Source organism: Schistocerca gregaria, chromosome 2 (genome assembly GCF_023897955.1).
Source record: "Schistocerca gregaria isolate iqSchGreg1 chromosome 2, iqSchGreg1.2, whole genome shotgun sequence".
NCBI lineage: Eukaryota > Metazoa > Arthropoda > Insecta > Orthoptera > Acrididae > Schistocerca > Schistocerca gregaria.
Window position 1 is genome coordinate 479,604,305 of NC_064921.1, and position 23,512 is coordinate 479,627,816.

Below are 23,512 nucleotides of genomic sequence, written 5' to 3' on the forward strand. Positions count from 1 at the left end.
AGCTAATGAAAGCCCGATAAGAATTCGAAGGAGAAGAAAGTTTTCCTAACGGTTCTTGCTGGCTGGACTCTCAAAGGGATCCAAGAAGAAATAAATTAGAAAACTCTCACTGGATCAAGTTCATATAACTCATGAGGCAGGACTCAATTATAAAATGCTTTCAAAAAAACAACCTAGGAATGAAGCTCCCACTCTAGGTTATAAGAAATACTGCAACAATGTCTCTAAAGATCATAAATTGCTGCTGTCATTAACTGAGAAGTCTGCCAACCCAGCAACGTTCAAAAATCTAGCTACTGGCCCTGGCAGTTCTGTATAGAAAAATTTTCAAGCAGTAGTTTGACAAATTTGTGCTAGAAACAAAAAAATACTTAACATAGTATGCTCCACCACTCAATGCAAGTTCTTACTGTACACAATGTCACTGCAAATCCAACGAACTTTGTAGAGGAGACATTCACGCAGTTTTCATCATCCTGTAATACTTGTCTTGTCCAACCAAGAAAACTTACAGTGTAAGTTACTGCAATCACTTCTGCACTTTGTTGAAAATGAGACCCAATCAATACATGCTACCCTAAAAAAATTGAAGGATGCTGTCTACTGCAGAAGCTTGGGACCATTTTAAAAGAAATATAAAGACATACAAATGGAAATAATAAAACTGACAAACAAAAGTTTGTTATCTACCTGAATATGAAAATGCAAATGTGGTTGACCCAAATAGTAGTATGATTAAGTTACCAACAGTGCTAATGTAGGAATGGTAAATGTTCTGTTAACGAAGGATGTTTGTGCCACCAAAATGAGTCATAGCAATGGAATGGAGGAATTAGCACTGCACTATGTGGTGATACCGACTGATGTGCACCTACGAAGGTGGCAGGACTATAACATACATTCACAAAACTAATAACTATCAATCCTTTGCTGAAAACATGTACGTTTACTACAGAACACTGTCTACGTTGTGAATATTTTTAAATTAAATTTACCAAATTGTCAGTTTGTGTAATTAAGAGTTTTCCCATATTCAAGCTCTACTTGGTCCCAAATTATCGTGGTTTTTCTGTGCTCATCCATATCCATCGTTTTAGTACCTTAAATCTGTGTGTATGCTTTCCTTTTGATTGAATTTGTACAGGAGGGTCCCAGTTCAAAAATTCCATGTTAAAGCTTTAAAAACGTAAATACATCACATTCTTGTGAAGTATAGCTGACCAGTCCAGCTCAGTTTTAAATAACTAAGACAGAAAATTTAAATAGGGGAAAGCTCTTGAGACTAGTCCCATCAGTACATTTGTAATACCCTGGACACTGCCACATCCAATGGAAAGGAAACATTTTATAACATCAAGGGGGAGGGAAAAAAAACAAGGAAAAAAGTTGACCATTTTATTTTAATTGAACTTCATACACATCACTTCCTCACTTGTTGGCCTCCTTGTCGCATGTCCTGCAACAACAACAATATGCATTTATTATTAAACACAGGACATATTTAAAGATAAGACATGTTTGATAAATAAACCGAATAATAAACTTACCTGAACCACAAAATTATTCAGAGCACAATAGCAGTAAGGATATTATTGCCAACAAGTTACACAAACTTAAAAATGGCTGCTTAACTAACACACTACACATTTTGTAAATAAAATAGAAACTTCCACATGGGAAAAATATATTAAAAACAAAGATTCCAAGACTTACCAAGCGGGAAAGCGCCGGCAGACAGGCACATGAACAAAACACACACACAGAATTACGAGCTTTCGCAACTGGCAGTTGCTTCGTCAGGAAAGAGGGAAGGAGAGGGAAAAATGAAAGGATGTGGGTTTTAAGGGAGAGGGTAAGGAGTCATTCCAATCCCGGGAGCGGAAAGACTTCCCTTAGGGGAAAAAAAGGACAGGTGTACACTCGCGCGCGCACACGCACACACACAGATATATCCATCCGCACATACACAAGCAGACATATTTAAAGGCAAAGAGTAAGGGCAGAGATGTCAGTCGAGGCGGAAGTACAGAGGCAAAGAAGTTGTCGAGAGACAGGTGAGGTATGAGCGGCGTCAACTTGAAATTAGTAATTTTTTTTGTAATTTGTAATTTTTTTTGTAATTTCAAGTTGCCGCCGCTCATACCTCACCTGTCTTTCAACAACTTCTTTGCCTCTGTACTTCCGCCTCGACTGACATCTCTGCCCTTACTCTTTACCTTTAAATATGTCTGCTTGTGTGTGTATGTGCGGATGGATATGTGTGTGCGCGCGCTAGTGTATACCTGCCCTTTTTTCCCCTTAAGGTAAGTCTTTCCGTTCCCGGGATTGGAATGACTCCTTAGCCTCTCCCTTAAAACCCACATCCTTTCATTTTTCCCTCTCCTTCACTCTTTCCTGACGAAGCAACTGCCAGTTGCGAAAGCTCGTAATTCTGTGTGTGTGTGTGTGTGTGTGTGTGTGTGTGTGTGTGTGTGTGTGTGTGTGTGTGTGTGTGTGTGTGTGTGTGTGTGTGTGTTGTTCATGTGCCTGTCTGCCGGCGCTTTCCCGCTTGGTAAGTCTTGGAATCTTTGTTTTTAATATACACTACACATTTTTCTTGTTGTCCACATTCTTACCACTACAACCATACAGGTCTTGTCTCAGGAAGTTTTTGCTCAATCTACATTCTTGAAGTTACCAATATCCAGTTTCATAGCATACACAGTGTAAACTACAGTAATTTCCAAGAATGATTGCCTACTTAATGCATAGGACCGCAACAATACATATCGAACTTGCAACTATAGTGACCATATCACTGTGGGCCCAAGTTATGGATATTGTTTACAGTGTTCACTAAAGCAATGACAAAAGAAATATTTATTAAGTTACAACTAATAAATTAAAGTACTAACTTTAGTTACCAGCCATGTTGTCTTCATGCACTATTCCTCACTGCATAAGACAATGGGAAAAACATTTTCCCCCACAACCCAGATACACACTTGCTATGCTGGTCAAAAATATCAGGAACTGGAAGGGGTAGAGTTTGTATCTCCTAACACCTCTGCTTTCCTTGATCTTAAATTTCCACGAGCAAAGGGTGTTCTGAGTGGATAGATGTACCATCCAATGACATAAGCTGAACAGGATATTCACAAATTTGTGTTTATATCTTTCTTTCTCTAAGCTGTTTTATGACAAAGCCATCTGACTTTCATGTCTGGCAATCTAAAGCACTTTGTCAGAGACAGAAGTTTTCTTCTCCCTTGGATCGCCTAACTATAAAGCACTTTTGAGATTATCTCTCAATGCTGTCATATATCCAAATACGTTCAACTTCCTCTGGTATTTTCTAGTAGTGCTTGGTCTTTACTATGACAGACTTCTCCGAAGAAATTGCACACACTAAATTTGTGAACTGAGTTTCAGCAGCTGTCACTTGTGTGTAGAGTCTTACGCAACAATTAACTAAAGCTTTCCTTGATGGATAACTTAAGAGCCAAACCATGCATTCTTTCCTACAGATGTTCTTGAATCACTGAGTGTATTACTACTGCAAAGGAAAATCAGCACCCACAATGTGTTATGTAATTCCCACTATCCTCATTTGGAAGCAATCTGAAGTCCTAACAAAAATTTCAAATAACTTTCAACAATATGTAACTGAGGAATTAAGACAACCATATGACTATAGGCACGCAAAACTGCAATGCTTTTGTTCTCTTATTCAAGACCAGAAAAACTGTTCCCTATGGCAACGCAATAAGCATTACCTTAATTTGCACTACCAATCATAGGCAATCATTCCTGGAAACTATGTAAACTAGTTATCAAAGTTTAATAATATTCCTCTTCAATGCGTAATTAGCAGTGTGGAGGCAGCAAACAATCACATTCACTCTTTCTTCCATTCCCTGACAAACTGGTTTTGCCTTCATTAGTCTGGAACTTTTCCTTTACCCCTTCCTATCTAGGGTTTGTCTTTGACCCAATGAAGAAAACAGTTTCAATCTCCTGAAAACTAGTTTTTCTTTGAATTTTGTGTTCAGAGTGCCAATTTTATTGCAATTCAACAAACAGATACTTTTGCTGTAAATAAAGTTCAGCAGAAAAAAACTACAATGCATTGCTTTCCATGCTGCATAATAATGTCATACTTGACACTGGTTATAAAGAGTGCCTCATACCATCTTCCCAGCAAATCTAAGATTTACCACCATTAACATACAGATGCAATACTACTGAATACAACTAGTTTATCAAATCATGAAGTGGAGGTAAGTCACAGACAGGCTAACAAAAAGACTGCTACGCAAGTCAAGTTTCAGCCCAAAGGCCTCCTGAATCGGACAACACACACACACACACACACACACACACACACACACACACACACACACACACACACACACACACACACACACACACACACAGTCTTGCTGCTAAGACCAAACTCATTCACAATCCATCCCAGATTTTTCATTGCATAAGGCCATGCAGTGATCCCACTTCATGTATTTCATATGTTACACATATCCACAATATGCATCTAAGTATTCTACAGTAGCATTATGTATTCACAGTTGTTAGCCTTATTAACTAAAAAATTTTTATCTTCCAACCCACCTAGACCATGAGCTATGCTAACAGATCAGTTTTACAGCAACCTAATTATGGAATATGAACCGAATAAAAGGATGCAATAAAAGCAGAAGTGTATGGTACATCTAACTGTAATATCTATGTAGATTAATATTACACTAAGAACAGAGGTATTCTTCCTGAAACAATAGAATGCTACACATTAAAGTATGACTCCTGTGATATTGAGTCAGAAAACTTACCCTTGGGAATGTCCTAATTGGTGGTGTTCGGATGCGCCTGTCTGCCTTTGAACGATTGCGCACAACCTTTGAGTGGATGGCACAGGAAACACAGTAGTGCAGCTTTGCATACAGTTTTGGTAGCTGATATGCTGTTGAGATATTAACCAGATACAGAGAAAATTAAACTTTTAAGTCAAAATTTAAAAATAGTATAACAGCACTATCCTACATACATAATAAACAAGATGCACAATATAAAATGAACCACAGAAAATTTATTACAAAAATGGTCATGCTACAACAAACTAAACCTAAACTATATAAAAAATAAACAGTCTTACCAGAAAAAAGATACTGTAATAAAAAATTAAATTGAGATTGTATGGGAACAGTTACAACAGATACAACACCTTCAATTTGAGCAGAGAGGTTGTCATAGGAACTACTATACCGATCAGTCCCACAGAATAAGTGGGGCATATTGACATAAAATTACCTGTATCACAACTATAGAGGTATCAGACTGCTGAGGGAATTGTGGGGGTTTTGGGCAGGGATGTTCACAGTGGTCGTTTATACACCAACCTCAACACCGATTTGACATGAAAAACAGACCTGCCATGAAAAACTGGAAAACAAACTGAACTTACAATATGTACTTTGGTTCTATACAATTTTTTTCACTTTAGGGTGTATTGCCTGACATCTAGATTATACTGGATGCTAGGAGTTGCGGGTTATGTCACAAGAAAAGTAACAGCAAATAAGTCTATGTAACCATGAAAACCAAGGGCAAAGCATTAGAAATGAATTACATTAAAACCAATTAACTGATTAAAAATTATGAAGTCTTTTGATCGCATTTCTCGCTATTTGAACCTTCCAGATGCCCGGTTTATATGCTGACCACTATGCTATAACATCACACTGCACAAAGTAGTTGTATTTATGACTAGTGACACAGTCACAATTACTTGCAACATTCAAATTTTGGCTTCACTTAATGTGGCAAAAAAGTTAGCTTGCAGAAACATTACATGAATATGACAGTTAAGGAAGCATCTTTTCTTTTTAAGCAATACAATCCAGATACCAAGATTTCAAAATTTTACAAGTCGTGGCCTAAAAATGTTCTAATGTCTCAAATTCTTCACAATTTGTGTGTGTGTGCAGATATTATGCTAATTACAACTTCATAAAATAAAAAAACCAGATTGCACTTCACATGAGCCGCACCCGTGACAGCCTTTGATTGCAATAATTGTAAGGAAGTATTACTAATTAATATTTGTTGAAATTATGTCATGTAGATAATTGTTTTATTAATGTGAATTCAATATTTTCAAAAGGAAATAAGTGCACAACTCACGATTTCTTCTAAAATGTTGGTGGTTACTCAATGCTACATCTATTTCCTGACCCACCCGTTACAAAGTTTTAAAGATGAATAACAGCTCAATTTGTAAACTTCTGACATTCATATTTAAAGGAAAGGTAAAGCAATTATTTGTAAGGCAACCAGTCACTCTTTAGGCCTACTTTATTTCCACTTTGTTATATCAGCATCTGACTGTTGAAAAACTTAGCGCAACTGTCCCACCCGTGACAATGGAATCCCCTTTCATATTAATATGCAGAGATCTCCAAGAACAAAATTGCTAGCTTTGTATCCAAAATCAATACTACTAATGTGACACTACTGCCAAAACCCCATAGGAACAGCTGTTTAGTAAACACTACAAGCAGTACTCTATTGAGTGGTCACTTCTTTAAGCACTGTTCACTAATCGAGTCTATACCTCAATATTACAGGCCATTCTTTACCACTTGATGTATTTACAAGTTACCACATATCCCAATGAAGTCTAAAGCCTATTTCCTGTACAAATCCAAATTCCTGTAAGTTTCCAAAGGAATACCTGGAAAGAGACCCAGCTGACTGCATCTATAAAATTCGCAACAGGAATTTACCACTTGGAACCATAAACTGCCAAAATAATGTACACAAATCTACAGAAGTAAACAAATTTAGCAATATTTACTTATCGATTTACTCGTATAAGCAATGAAGCTATAATGCAAATTTTGGGAGCCCTAACTATCAGTGTAGATGGGCCTGGGCACTTGTCAAAAACACACAAGATACTAACATTTAAAAGAGTTCCGTGTGGCTCAATAAGCCGGAATGTCAAGATCAGCTTCGTCAATTATGGTACGCACAAAAAAAAAAAAAAAAAAAAAAAAAAAAAAAAAAAAAAAAAAAAAAAAAAAGTTTACGAGTTACCTGTGTAAACACTAGCTTCTGTGATATCTCTTACGGCAGCAGCTTCAACAATATTACGGATCACGAACTTTTTTATGGCTTTGTCTTTCGGTACACACCGCGCACAGTTAGTGCAGCGAACAGGATTCACATGGCCTCGACCATGTTTCGATCTTCCACTATTTCTTCTCTTACACGTCTGGAAATGAAAAACATGTTTTATATCAGCGTGTATTGGACAATGCCTAGGTATTAAAATACATTACCAGCAGTAACACATCAAATACCTTACATCTCATGAGTAAATTGAGAGCAATTACTACTTACTAACTACAAGTACTACCAAATAAATTATTTTTCAGCTTAGGATCACTTTCGGCAGTGATATTGGGAAACAAAGATCCGCAATATACCATCACAAAAGTCTATATACGAAAAAAATGTTAGCATTGTATGTGTAAGTTCATTCGAAACAGGCCATTCCTTCATAGAAATCTACAGCCCCACATATAACATAATGACTACTATCACACGTGTCTTTCAAATTAGTAACAAAATTGTCCTCTTTGAATGAGGATTAAATGATTTTTGGAGATAAAAGTTATACGCAAATGAAAAGGATTAACTATTGTGAGGTTAAACAACCACACGTAAGCACATGGTCATATTATTTCTTCTCCTGACAGGGAAAAGAAAATTAACCACGTACACTAACAATAAAAAAAAACTCACATCAGTAAACCAAATTACTTATTTAGCGCAAACATATGTAAGACGCACGTGTAACTTACCATTTTCTTCGACAGCAAATTTTACACGCGCACTATACAACAGCGAAGAATATCAAAGACCAAACAGCCCACCGAAGACAAAATTTCTCAAAGGTACTGCAATACAGGTCGCATGCCGTGGTCGATGGTCGCATAGATAGGGTAAGAAATTCTATGGAAAAGGAACTCATTGGACGGGAAACAAATATTTTCACCAATATATAATATCAAGAAGAGTCAAAAATAATAACGAAATATCGGAGCTGAGGACGTGGTAACGTCTATTAATAAATCTGAAATAACGATGGGACAGGCACACTATGAAACAACAATTCACACTGGCCGTCATGCCACATCAAGGAAAACAAAGTGCATTTCAAGCGCTGATATCCACACAAGCTATCAGTAGACTGTCACGTCAAGGTTTCTCGGGGAGAAAGTTATGACGGAATCGTCGTCTGCTAACATCGGAAGTTAACCTCTTTTTCATCTTCATCACCCATGTTGTGGTACCACATTTTGTGTCTTTGTTTCGTCTTAACCTTTACTATACGAGTATTATTCTGTTATGCTTTTGTGGCAAATTTCAGATGTGTTCCTCCACGTGGGCACCGATATCTGTAATCGTAAAATTGTTATGTTTTAAGTATGCAAATAAGAACATAAATAGTGAAGCAATTTTCATTAAATAACATTTTAAGAGAAAAAGTGAGCTCTGATTAAACAACTGAGGTCCAAGGGTGCCAAAAATACAATTGTTCGAGGCATTATTAGTTAAATAAAATAAAAAACGTAATGGTTATGGTAACAAGTTCCTTTATAAATATCGTTCGTTATGTTTGTATGTATCTACCTTCGCTAGCAAAAAATGTGTATTTATTTATTTATTTATTTATTTTTTACTCTTGGATCCCTTTTGGCAGTGATACTTTATATGTCATGTTATACATGGATGTGTTAAAAATATTTGCTGTGTACATAACAAATTTAGATATTTACATTTTTTCAGATATTTGTAAAAGACATTAAGAGTTTACACCATTCAAATAAAATTACACTTATCAGAAAGAGGTCAAAGGAATATATACAATTGTGCTTACATACAGTGACAGAACGATGTCTTTATATTATTTACATGGAGTTTGCAGAAGAATCTCTTATTTAAGAATGTTGTATACTTGCATCTAAGAAACTCATTTACACTAGTACACTTGTATCTAAAAACTCCTTTCCACTGTAACAATAAACTTAAACCAGATGACCTGACACGTTCCACATCATTACGAAGTGTCATATTCATGATCTATGGAACAAGTATTAATCTAATCTAATCTAATCTAATCTGTGGTTTTTGTTTGAAAGCATACAGTGTTTTTAAGTTATTGATACTGCTTGGATGCTTGACATGTAATACAGATCCAACTATTGTAAGTTCTTTGTCACGTAAGTCTATTTGAATACATGTGACTATATTATCTTTATACCTAGAACTACAGTTATATTTATTTTTTCTCACCACACTTGTAGGTACATGGTGTTTCACTATATGTGTTTGCCTCTGTAAGTTATGAAGTAATAGGCAACAGAAATATTTATTAGGGTATGTCACCATAAGGAATGTTATACTGTCTGTGGAGTTATGAACATAGTTTATTGTGTTTTTATCCAAAGAGTTACAGCAAAAAGACACCGTTTTTAAATGGAACAATAGTTATTTCTATCATTCACCAGAATCAGTAACACCAGCTGTGTGTACATGAATTTAAATTACATTCCTATCACTTTTAGTTTGGGAGCTACAACCCTTCAAAGTTTCAGGGGCAGATACCACACGCAGTACATAATGTGAGTGATGCGGTCGCTGGCTGTGTGGTGGGTGATGTGGTCGCTGGTTGTGTGGTGGGTGATGCGGTCGCTGTTGTCAGTCTGACATCTGCGTGGTGTATACAGGTAGTACACGGCCACAGGTTTCACCTGAATTACATTCTGTGAATGGGCCTTGTGTAATTTCACACTGAAATCTTTTCAAGGTGTTATGTTCTCCGATGAGTTCACATTCACAAATTATGGTGCAGTGAATCGCCATAACGTGCAGTACTGGGCCGCAGACAATCCTTGGTGGTTATCACCTGTCGACTGTCAACATACGTGGTCTATTAATGTATGGTGTGGAATCCTTGGGGATGAAATCATCAGTCCATACTACTTCCAAGTACACTGACTGGTGCGTTATATCGCGTGTTTATAGTAGACAGTATGGGTGGTCTCCTTGAACATGTGTGTCTACACATGAGAGTCCATATGTGGATGCAGCATGATGGTCACCCAGCCCATTCTGTACTTGCTGTTGTGGAAGAACTAAACAACAGGTTTGCAGGAAGGTGACTGGGGCGCCATGGTGCTCATTCATGGCCCGCAAGGTCGCCCAGTATAACACTATTAGATTTATTTTTGTGGGGATATCTAAAGGATAGTGCTTATGTCACTGAACTCACATCCCCAGATGATCTAAAACGGCGCATTGAGGACGTCTGTTTCTCCGTGACACCAGCGATGTTACATCTGGTCCACAGATCCTTTAGAAGGCGCATTCAATTGTGCATTCAGAAACATGCACAGACATTTGAACATCTCATTTAAATCATCTTCCCACCGCCAGAACAACCATCACCCACCACACAGCCATGTACTGTGTACAGCGTGTGGTATCTGTTCCTGAAACTTTAAAGGGCTGTAGCTACCAAACTAAAAGTGATAGGAATTGATGGTGTTACTGATTCCAGTGAATGATAGAAACGACTATTGTCCCATTTTAAAAACTGTATCTTCTTGCTGTAACTACACTCCTGGAAATGGAAAAATGAACACATTGACACCTGTGTGTCAGACCCACCATACTTGCTCCGGACACTGCAAGAGGGCTGTACAAGCAATGATCACACGCACGGCACAGCGGACACACCAGGAACCGCGGTGTTGGCCGTCGAATGGCGCTAGCTGCGCAGCATTTGTGCACCGCCGCCGTCAGTGTCAGCCAGTTTGCCGTGGCATACGGAGCTCCATCGCAGTCTTTAACACTGGTAGCATGCCGCGACAGCGTGGACGTGAACCGCATGTGCAGATGACGGACTTTGAGCGAGGGCGTATAGTGGGCATGCGGGAGGCCGGGTGGACGTACCGCCGAATTGCTCAACACGTGGGGCGTGAGGTCTCCACAGTACATCGATGTTGTCGCCAGTAGTCGGCGGAAGGTGCACGTGCCCGTCGACCTGGGACCGGAGCGCAGCGACGCACGGATGCACGCCAAGACCGTAGGATCCTACACAGTGCCGTAGGGGACCGCACCGCCACTTCCCAGCAAATTAGGGACACTGTTGCTCCTGGGGTATCGGCGAGGACCATTCGCAACCGTCTCCATGAAGCTGGGCTACGGTCCCGCACACCGTTAGGCCGTCTTCCGCTCACGCCCCAACATCGTGCAGCCCGCCTCCAGTAGTGTCGCGACAGGCGTGAATGGAGGGACGATTGGAGACGTGTCGTCTTCAGCGATGAGAGTCGCTTCTGCCTTGGTGCCAATGATGGTCGTATGCGTGTTTGGCGCCGTGCAGGTGAGCGCCACAATCAGGACTGCATACGACCGAGGCACACAGGGCCAACACCCGGCCTCATGGTGTGGGGAGCGATCTCCTACACTGGTCGTACACCTCTGGTGATCGTCGAGGGGACACTGAATAGTGCACGGTACATCCAAACCGTCATCGAACCCATCGTTCTACCATTCCTAGACCGGCAAGGGAACTTGCTGTTCCAACAGGACAATGCACGTCCGCATGTGTCCCGTGCCACCCAACGTGCTCTAGAAGGTGTAAGTCAACTACCCTGGCCAGCAAGCTCTCCGGATCTGTCCCCCATTGAGCATGTTTGGGACTGGATGAAGCGTCGTCTCACGCGGTCTGCACGTCCAGCACGAACTCTGGTCCAACTGAGGCGCCAGGTGGAAATGGTATGGCAAGCCGTTCCACAGGACTATTTCCAGGATCTCTACGATCGTCTCCATGGGAGAATAGCAGCCTGCATTGCTGCGAAAGGTGGATATACACTGTACTAGTGCCGACATTGTGCATGCTCTGTTGCCTGTGTCTATGTGTCTGTGGTTCTGTCAGTGTGATCATGTGATGTATCTGACCCCAGGAATGTGTCAATAAAGTTTTCCCTTCCTGGGACAATGAATTCACGGTGTTCTTATTTCAATTTCCAGGAGTGTATTTGGATAATAACACAATCAATTATGTTCATAGCTCTGCAGACATGTAACGTTTCTTGTGGTGGCTTACCTCAATAAATATTTCCGTCGCCTATTACTTCGTAACTTACAGAGGCAAACACATTTAGTGAAACACCACGAATATACTTTCAGGCACATAAGTTTTTCATATCTGTAGAGAGCAGGCACTGTCAATATTTTCTATTGTTTGAATATATTTCGGCAGGACCGGTTTCCAATGCAGATAATCACTTTCTTTTGGAGTTTAAGTAATCTGCTTGTGTGTATACTAGTTGTACTACTCCACACAGGTATACAATAAGAGATAGGTGGGTAAATTAGAGCATAATACATTTTTAGCAAAGTGTTATGAAAACAGTTCGTGACATTTTTCTCATGAGAAATATATTGTACTAATATTTGAGCATGTTTTTCCATATGAGTCTTCCATGTCATGAGACTGTCCGCCATCAAGTGCAGAAACGTTTTGCAGTGAACTTTTGAAATTCTGGATATCAAGATAACCTACTTTGACAGCCATATTTGCTTGTATTTCAATGTAAGCTGTTGTACTTCCATTTATGAAAATGTTACACCTCCAAAATATTATGTGTGTCCTGTCCACCTCTAAACTGGTTTTAAGGTCCTTTACAAATTTACTTTTGATTAGTAGAGATGTGTCATCAGCATACATCAACAGTGTTTCATTTACAGTTTCTGGCATGTCATTTACACATACAATAAAAATTAATGGTCTCAATACCGAACCTTGCGATACACCATATTTTACCTCTTTGAATGCTGAGAAGACGTTTTCAATCTGTTACCCATTCTATACTTTACATCTACACATCGTTGGCTATTTTCGATAAATGTGTTTATAATATGGTTTGCTCTGCCTCTTCTGCCATATTAATTTAGTTTTAGTAACAGGACTCTGTGATATATACAGTAGAAAGTTTTTGATAGGTCAGGGAATAAGCTACAAACTTGTTCCTGTTCTGCCATTGCGCTGACTATATAAGCTGTGAAATATGCCGCTGCTGCCTTTTTAGATCGAACTTTTCTGAAACTATGCTGTGCACTATTTATTATCTTACATTTCTCTATGAAAGTTACTATAATATCCTTTATATCTATTTCTAATTATTTGGACAGTACAGATGTGACTATAATAGGTCTGCAGTTGCTGTAATTCCCTTTGTCTCCCCTTTTAAGTATATGGGAATTACTTTACTTTTCTTTCAGAAATTTTGAAATATTTCTTCCTGTAGCATTTGATTTATAAGGACTGTAGAGGCTTACTTGTGAATTTAGAAATATACTTACTTCTTTTAGGAGGTATGTCATCCTATTCTCTGAATTTTTCTTTTCTAAGGGTCTGATTATATTTACGACATTTGGCTCATCTCAAGGTGGTGGGAATTTACAATCAGTTACTGTCTTGGAGCTTTTTACGTTATCTGCTGTTTCGATGTTATGTTTCTGATCAGCCTATCCTCAACATCTGTCTAGTACTTATTGAAAATATCAGATACTTCATGCAGATCATTAAGACGTGTTCCTTCCGTTGTAAGTGCGATATTTACATGAGTTAATCTCCTGCTTATGTTTGTGTGTTCCCATATAGTTTTGGAGACATCTGATGAGGTTTCAGTTTTTTGCTGATAGCAGCTGACTTTTATCACATTACCACCCAGTTGTTGGCTTTCTTAATGACGCTGTACACCTTAACATCTGCTAAACATTTATCCTACTGACTATTTTTATACATTTCTTTTAATTCTTTTCTACTCTGAATAATTTTTGCTGCAATCCACCCTTTACTGAGGTTTTTTGTACTTCCCTAGATACTTTTGGACAGCTAACATTTATATAATGATCAATAGCTTCCTTCTCCACATTTTTCAGCATTAACCCCCTCCCAGTTTTCTTTCTTCAGTAAAACTTCCAAGGTATTTAGATTGCCTGGTTTGGTCTGTCTCAAGTCTATAACTGTATCTTCACTGATAATGACATTATTATGCACTTCAGTTGACTGCCCATAAAGGTCAGCAGTTATTGTTTTTATGATCTGTACAATCAATCTGTTCTCAGGTATGTTACTGATAACATGATATGTGATTGTGCCTACAGCACTTGTACATCTTAATGTATGTCTACAGGTTGAATGAGCTTAAGCTATCAACGAATCTTTTTGCAAAAATATTTTTTGTCATTGTACTAATACTAAAACCACCAGCTATTATAAAAAGAGTGAATATCTGATAATTCCGTCTAGTATTATCTCAGATTCTAAGAGGAACCTATCCACTCTTGTGGTTGGTGAGCGATACATACCGAGCACAAGACAGTTTTTTCCTAGGAGATGTATTTGAACAGCTGCTGCTTTAATCAATAGTTCTGCAGAGCTAGGTACGTGATATGTAGTACATTCAGATACATTACTGTCAAACATGTATAGCTACACTGCCACTTTTGTGTTTACTTCTGCAGCAATGTGCCATTTTTTATATCCTTTTACATTACACACCTTTATTTAATTTTTCGTTAGTCATGCTCTGTCACAATAAAACATTTAGCATGTCAGTCACTAATAATAAATCATATTTCTCTGATTTATTGTAAGCATATTGCACATTTTGGCAAGCAATTTAATTTTATAACCATTATCTGTTATTTTTCTGTCAACTACATTGAATGCCTCTTTAACGCAGATTTGCTTTTGTAGTGTTTTGTAAACAGAGATGGCAACTTTACACTGGCATCTAAATTACTAATTGTGTCACTTAAAATATTATTTTGACACATAGTTTTTATCTTGCATATCTCTCCTTCCGCCTGCCTCCGACTAAAAAGATATTCAAACGGGCTAGTGGTACTATTTCCCTCTTGTGCACAATATTTGGCCCTGTTGCTTCTGTTCTGAATGTCTTCTCTCTGTTGGTGGTATTGCTGTAGATATTGCTGAAACTGTAGCTTTTGTAGTTACTGTTGGTGGCTGTTCTGATGTTCCTGATGTTGAAAGCAGCTCAGCTGTTTCTGTTGGCACTGAGGCAGATGCTTCTTCTGTAATTGCTGTGGTGTCACCGCCAGAAACCACACTTGCTAGGTGGTAGCCTTTAAAACGGCCGCGGTCCTGTAGTATACGTCGGACTCGCGTGTCGCCACTATCAGTGATTGCAGACCGAGCGCCGCCACACGGCAGGTCTTGAGAGACTTCCTAGCACTCCCCCCAGTTGTACAGCCGATTTTGCTAGCGATGGTTCACTGACGAAATACGCTCTCATTTGCCGAGACAATAGTTAGCATAGCCTTCAGCTACGTTATTTGCTATGACCTAGCAAGGCGCCATTATCAGTTATTATTGATATTGAATCACGTACCGTCAAGACCGACGTTCGTCATTAATGGATTAAAGTTAAGTATTCCACCAGCTACGTCCGTTTTTCTAAATTGTAATTTCCTTGTCCTGTTCCAGACCTCACACCAGCCTGCGTGAGCTAAAACGAGTGCCTTTCGGCCTCCTCTAGTAACACGGTGTTGGCGCTCCTGCCAACCACAACAATTGCAGTTTTTATAAACTTCTCCATTTCATTTAGAACTACTGCTTCTGTTGTTTTTATTTCTGTTGTCACTTCATCTGGCATTGTGTTTTCTGTACCATTGCTTTTTGAATTACAGTTGTTCACTGGTGTTTATGGCAGCTGTTCTCTTCATGGATACCTCACTGGGAGGCAAGTTTGTACAGACTCTTTTCTTGCCAGTTGAATATTTTTAATGTTAAGTTATCTTTTCACTGAGTAATTTTTTGCCACTTCAGTTCAGATGCATTCCATGTTTTGTATAATTCTACCTTGGCAGAAAGTCAACACTAAAGAAACTGACATTTTTGTACATTTTACAGATTTTATGAAACTGCCTGTTTGGCTATTTAAATTCAGAATTCACAGAGGAAGTAGGCATGAAATCGTATCTATGTGGTATTCTTGCTACAATTACAATGTCCTTATTTGCCAATGAAGAAATTGCCTTATACACACATCAAAAAAAAGTTTTGCATCACCCCAGTTCCCGGACCTCCTGAAGACAGTCATTGACTGTAAATATTGTATTACAGACACAGTCCCTTTGACTGTTTAGAGATGTCACTAAACCCACCCAAAGATATAAACAACCATACGTGAGCAGCGCCTATTAGATGTAGCGGCTCCGTCAGCTGATCAGTTCCAGTCATTTCACCAGGGAGTAGGTACACGGCTTGTGTTGTCTGTAGTTCCACCATACATAGTCAATACCGCGATTCGATCGCGCCTACATTGTTACTTTGTGCTAGGAAGTGTTCTCAACAAGGGAAATGTCCAGACATCTAGGAGTGAACCAAAGCGATGTTGTTCAGACATGGAGAATATAAAGAGAGACAGGAACTGTCAATGACGTGCCTCGCTCAGGCCGCCCAAGGGTCTACTTCTGCAGCAGATGACCGCTATCTACGGATTATGGCTCTGAGGAAACATGACAGCAATGCCACCATGTTGAATAATGCTTTTTGTGCAGCCACAGGACATCGTGTTACGACTCAAATTGTGCCCAATAGGCTGCATGATGCGCAGCTTCACTCCCGACGTCCATGGAGAGGTCCATCTTTGCAACCACGACACCATACAATGCGGTACAGATGGGCCCAACAACATGCTGAATGGACCGCTCAGGATTGGCATCACATTCTCTTCGCTGATGAGTGTCGCATATGCCTTCGACCAGACAATCGTCAGAGACATGTTTGGAGGCAACCTGGTCAAGATGAACGTCTTGGACACACTGTCCTGCGAGTGCAGGAAGGTGGAGGTTCCCTGCTGTTTTGGAGTGGTATTATGTGGGGCTAACGTACGTTGCTGGTGGTCATGGAAGGCAGGGCAAAGGCTGTACTACACGTGAATGCCATCCTCCAACGGATAGTGCAACCATATTGGCAGCATATTGGCGAGGCATTCGTCTTCATGGACGACAATTCGCAACCCATCGTGGACATCTTATGAATGACGTCCTTCAGGATAACGACATTGTTCGACTAGAGTGGCCAGTAACTTCTCCAGACATGAACCCTATCGAACATTCCTGGGATAGATTGAAAATGGCTATTTATGGACGACGTGACCCACCAGTCACTCTGAGGGATCTACGCCAATTCGCCATTGAGGAGTGGGACAATCTACCAACAGTGCGTTGATGAACTTATGGATAGTTTGCCACGACGAGTACAGGCGTGCATCAATGCAAGAGGACGTGCTACTGGGTATTAGAGGTACTGGTCTGTACAACAAGCTGGACCACCACCTCTGAAAGTCTCGCTGTATGGTGGTACAACATGCAATGTGTGGTTTTCAAGAGCAATGAGAAGGGTGGAAATGATGTTTATGTTGATCTCTATTCCAATTTTTTGTACAGGTTCCTGAAGTCTCGGAACTGAGGTGATGCAAAACTTTTTTAATGTATTTATTACGGGTTACAGATGCCAGTTCATTTCAGTAAATATAATATGCACCTACAATCAACACAATACTTCTGTCGTTGCTATCAGAACTATGCTGCTAGATGTTTTTGGTAACTTTGCATGAGAGTGCGCCAGGTTTAACAGATCCACATACCTTCACATTGAAATTGTTTCATAAGATTTCTACAAGATTGCGTCCATAATTGCCAGATGTTTGCACTTTCCTACACAGCACTGATCAAGAACATACGTTACGTTGTTTTCCATTGGCCATTAATAGACTCTATCGCTTTTAGTTGCTCAATTATGACTCTATACTTCATATTTTCTAATATAGATCTAAACTAGTAACCTCACATTCACCATTCAATACTGTGACAAGCAAAATCATGTGGTGTGACTTGCCAGATAGTGTGAATCATTTTGGTGGAATGGTGGTGTGAGGTGACTCAGTGCCAGTGTAGATTGTCCTGAAGCCGACATCACAGTCTAATGGCTACACTTTTATCAAATAGGTTAGAATAATGCAACATATGTTGTTCTTTTAGGCAGGTCGACACACAGTGATCTACCCATGCAACATGATTTATGCATGTATAGATCAGAGCATGTGTCTTGGAAATTGCGCAGATATGAGATGTCTGCAAACCTAGAGAAGCCCATCCATAACAAAGACTATTATACACAAACCAGAACCTTCAATATGACAACACAGCACAGCTGTCAAACAAGCCCAACTCACTCTATATGTCACATCATGTCACATCACATACTGTCGCGACAAAACATTCCACAATGGAAATTAAATGGCGGCATTAACACAGGCCATCACTGGACAACCATGTCATGTCATGTAACTACAAGGTAAAAAAAAAAACTTTTGATTGTGTCGTCCTCTCCTAACATTGGGAATCAATCTTCTTTCTTCGCAATCCCTCATGTGATAGAGGATTTTGTGCTTTATTTTCGTGCGGACTGTAAGTGTTCCATTATAACTTGGATATTTAATTCATTGAGTGTTCCTCCACAAGTGAGGTTAGATATCTGGAAGCAGAAAATTATTTTGTTTTTACTATCAGAAACCAGAGCTGATGCCTAGACTGAATATAAACAACACAAGTTGATGAAGCAATTTTGATTAAATAACATGTTAAGTGAAAAACTCAGCTGTAGTGAAGGGGGAAAACGCTGTTGTTTAAGACGTTGTTAGTTATGTAAGTAGATAAATATAAGTCAGCAGGCTCTATTTGTTCCCTTATAAATATTGTTCCATGTGTTTGTATGTATATGTTTTCACTAGAAAATAAATGTCAACATTTTGAAATGGTGTTTTACTTTTCAGTACTTTCCTAAGCAACATTGATCGAGAACATACATTATTTGCTTTGTCCACTAACAAACTTTATCGTTGTTAATTCCTCGACTTCAATACTGTACTCTGACTTTCTGTATCATGGGAGGCAACTCAGACCTCATTTTCACCATTTGGTACTGGGCTCACTGAACTAACATGGACAATGTGAATATACCCTGGTGTGATGATGCCGTGACATGACATAATTTGATGGCCAGAATGAATTAGCATTATGTGTCATATACATATGAACAAGTGTAGTGTTGCGATGAACATACATTGTAGTGTTTCAAATTTCTTAAATGAAACACTGAATGACAGCGAGTAATAAGAAGCTATTTAACTCTATAAATACGTCGTTTTATTGTGAACAGTTATCTTCAAGTACATTGTCTCTTCTGCTTGTTACATGTTGAGTAAACATGTTCCTGACAAAGTGGTCCAGTTTCCACCTACTGTTTTGGTTAGGAGTAGGGCAGATCACTACACAAAGTCAGCTGACAGTCAGCGCTTGGCAGAAATACAACACTACACTGGCATGAACTCCATAATAATAATACTGTGTAAAAATGAAGTGAATCTATATTGGAATTCTAACAGTCATTTACCTGACCTTAACGAGAGTACATTAAAATATGTGAAACATACATAGCGTTATATCCATTATTTTGTACCAGTATGTAATAACAATGTGTAAAAGTTCTGAACTGAATGTTAATGGCTGCTGATACAATTAATTTTTATTCACAAAGTCGTATTTGAAGGAATACCATATGAAAAAGAAATAACTATTACATTGTGACTGATATTCAGTAATAGCATTCTTATCTGTATGTGAGAGAATTATGAAGATTAATGGACAATAATATCTTTGGGTACTGTTCATGATCGATAGCTTTCTGGACAGTTGTTTGTTTAGCAATTGTGATCAATTTTGACAAAACATTTTAGAAAGTTACAGAAAATAGCTTCAATTCGCTTCGCACTTGTAAAAAAACGAGCCTGCAACTGAAGTATAATTTATTGGAAAATCGATAGTGAAATAATAATAAACATCAGGACAACCCTGAAAGTAAAGGAAACTACTAGGTATGTGGTGTTGCTATATGGTGGCACACAGTCATCTGTCTAACTAAGATCGATACTACTAGCCTTATCCAATATATCTGATGAGAATGCAACTTCATAAATGCTAATATCACCACATCATGTCGACCAAGATGCCAGGACACCAAAAGAAGAGAACCAGAAATAAGCAGATAACGCCATTGCTATAAGTGTGAAGACTGAGTACGCCAAAAAATTTTTGTTTGTGGATGTTGAGAAGCCTCTCACAACCTACATAGAAATGGGGGCAGATGTCCTGCATCTGTGGGCATCAGAATCGACTTTGGTGAGTTAGAGCTGTATACACATTCTGCTTGCAGCACTCATTGAGAAAATGTGAGGAGGCCAGACAGCGGAGGGCAGCCACGACAAGAAGGAAACTGGAGCCATGGTTGTTATCAATGTCAAAACTAATCAAACACCAATTAAACATCTAACAAGTGGACCATTTTCAAGAAGATATTGATGTTGTAGTAGGAAACATTGTAGTTGAAATAATTTAGAGTGATTATGAAACACAATGATATGACTATAGGAATTTTAATAATTGTAGGATTCTGTGATAAAACGAAATAGGGTTTTCTGGAAACATAGTTTTCAAGCTATCAGACAAAAATGGAAGGAGATGTAGAACACTTTAGGAATTAAAAGACAAAATTAGAGAAATAAAGAAAATGATAACCATGTAATAAGGTTAGAGGCGACAGAACGAATAACAGGACTCAGTGTTCAACTTGAGATTCACAATTATGTAACGAACGAAAAAAAACCTGAGGATTTATTCAGTTTAAAGGTAAATCTCTTCATAGACCTTGAAAGTGACTGAAAAAAATATTGCACAAGACGTGTATGATAATGTAGATGTGGTTAGAAAAGAATTTCTCAAATCAATTGATGAAGTAAAGTTAGACCTAAATAAAAAAGACAGGATGAATGCTTTACCATACTAAAGGAGGAAACAGGATAGGAAAAGGAGGAACTTGACTCATTTAAGAAGCAAGTGAAAATAGATTCGACACTAATAGCTGAATTGAAACAGGGGAGTCCTAGTGATGTGTCAAGATATGCCACAGAATGAAGTGCTTGAGAGTAGATCTATAGTGTAGAAGAAAAAACCAGTTGGCGGAACTATTACTGATTATATGAGTAACTAACTTCACCTACAATTCTAGAGAAACTATGATAAGGTTAACATAGTTGAAAATTCTGTAAGTTCTAAACCGAATACATGGGAAAGTGCCATGGATAGAAATTGTACTAGCTAACTTGAATTAATAACTGTCCCAGCTACCAAAGATTGGTGGTAGGAACTCCACATAGAAAGTGGCAGCCACTTACCTAATAGTTTTCCAGAATTCAGTCCAACCATTTTCTTGAGAACAATTGAGGACACTTTACCTACCTCATCAGACCACAAGAGGAGAGTAAAATCTGTGATAGGACATTTGGAACGTGAGGCCACAAGTGGAGTGTTTTATATACTAAGTAATTCATACACTGGAAAGACCTCAGCAAGAGAGTTTAACATGTACGAATTGGAAGGCGAGCTGCAGAAATTAACGTTAGAACTGCTGCGCAACCAGAGCCTGTATAACAAAATCTAGGGTGGATATTAATCAGTAGTGAGGTACATCCGATGAAGGTACTGGTTAGCTGTATGCCAGCCTCTCTTAGAGTGAAAATGTTTGGCAAGGAATGGAAGAAGGTAAACATGATATTATATTATTTAGAACACTTGGATCTATTAAAAGAATGAGGGTGGATGAATAGTCTAGGTATAATAGTGATAACTATAAAATTGGAATGAATGAAAATAGCTGAGAAGGAGATGTGATGAATTGCCAATACTGCCAAGATAAACGATACATCAGACTGAATGGGGATAGAAAAAACAACTGAAAAGTATGTAGGTTGCAGGATAATAATTTTTCAGGGGATAATGTTTGTCTGATTGGAACAATTATTACAGAGGATTTGGAAAATCCAGAAGCCCTAACCGCCGTCTGCTTCACGTCTGCTGTGCAGCGAGCTACCTTAATTTAAGTATTAACTGTATTTTTCTTACTTGTCACTTCTTCTTCTGCGTGTTTTTGTTTTTAGGAAGCTTTAATAGTCGAGTGCTATTAAGTGTTCCATAGATCTCGTGTTTGTTTTGAATACAGTCAGAGAGAGTCCCTTTAGTCAGCCATAGTGCTAGTAGTGCTAGTGTTTGTTTTCAATACAGTCCAGAGACAGGTAGTGCTATTTTCCTTGTTTTCTACAAGAAGTGGTTAGCAATCACAGTTTAGTCAATAATCAACCGCGTTTAGTGAATTAGCAGTCTAGTTAAAAGTTGATTAACACTCTATAGTAAATTGATTTCTTAGGATGGATAGGATGTGTGGCTGCTGTGTACGGACGCAGGAGGAGCTGGTCACTCTTCGCGAACAGCTGAGCGTGTTGATGGCCGCGGTCAGCCGTCTTCAGGCTGCTGCCTCGGAGTGTAGCGGCAGTGGGGAGTCTGGTGCGTCGCAAGGTACACCCCAGGTGTTACATGCTTCACCCACTGTCCCTGCTGTCGAGACATCTTCGCGATTACCGGTCTCGGTTGGGCCACCCTCTCCCCAAGGGGAGTGGCGGGTTCAGCGGCGTTCGCGGCGCACGAGGCGGAGGGTCAATGTGGAGGCTGGCCGTGTGGCATCGCCCGCTCTGCCTGTGAGTGGACATGTGGCCGCTCCTTCAGCAAGGTCCGAGCAGGCACACGGGGGGAGGGGTTTATTAGTTATTGGGAGCTCCAACGTTAGGCGGGTGATGGAGCCCCTTAGGGAAATAGCGGAAAGGTCGGGGAAGAAGGCCAGTGTTCACTCTGTCTGCTTGCCGGGGGGTCTCATCCGAGATGTGGAGGAGGCCCTACCGGCGGCGATAGAGAGCACTGGGTGCACCCGACTGCAAATTGTTGCTCATGTCGGCACCAGTGACTCCTGCTGTCTGGGTTCATAGGTCATCCTCAGTTCGCACAGGCGGTTGGCGGAGTTGGTGAAGGCGGAAAGCCTCGCTCGCGGGGTGGAATCAGAGCTAACTGTTTGTAGTATCGTTCCCAGAACCGATCGCGGTCCTCTGGTTTGGAGCCGAGTGGAAGGCTTAAACCAGAGGCTCAGACGATTCTGCGGAGAGCTGGGGTGCAAATTTCTCGACCTCCGCTATCGGGTGGAGAAATGTAGGGTCCCCCTGAATAGGTCAGGCGTGCACTACACGCCAGAAGCGGCTACGAGGATAGCGGAGTACGTGTGGAGTGCACATGGGTTTTTTTTAGGTTAGAGAATTCCCTCCCTAGGCCCGACAAGACGCCTCCTGAGACGAGGCAAGGCAGGAGTAGGCAAAATGCAACAAGGAATAACAATATTAATGTGCTAATAGTAAACTGCAGGAGCGTCTATAGAAAGGTCCCATAACTGCTCTCATTAATAAACGGT

The 23,512-nt window shown here is 39.6% G+C and overlaps 1 protein-coding gene across 1 annotated transcript; it reads right to left on the minus strand.

Annotated features, from left to right (window-relative positions):
* Positions 1 to 1,381: 1,381 nt before the first annotated feature.
* On the minus strand, positions 1,382 to 7,970 carry LOC126327275 (40S ribosomal protein S26). The gene is made up of 4 exons (XM_049995874.1): positions 7,863 to 7,970; positions 7,093 to 7,270; positions 4,827 to 4,957; positions 1,382 to 1,456 (listed from the first exon to the last, which is right to left on the minus strand). Exons 1-4 carry the CDS (start codon positions 7,863 to 7,865, stop codon positions 1,421 to 1,423), a joined length of 348 nt encoding a protein of 115 aa, XP_049851831.1. The 5' UTR covers positions 7,866 to 7,970; the 3' UTR covers positions 1,382 to 1,420.
* Positions 7,971 to 23,512: the final 15,542 nt, after the last annotated feature.

What these genes read in the sequence shown, in the direction of transcription:
- LOC126327275 (XM_049995874.1), bottom strand. An exon ending in AGAAGCTAGTGTTTACACAG is followed by an intron (nt 4,958 to 7,092) that starts GTAACTCGTAAA and finishes ATATCTCAACAG; the next exon opens with CATATCAGCTACCAAAACTG. An exon ending in CAATTAGGACATTCCCAAGG is followed by an intron (nt 1,457 to 4,826) that starts GTAAGTTTTCTG and finishes TTGTTGTTGCAG; the next exon opens with GACATGCGACAAGGAGGCCA.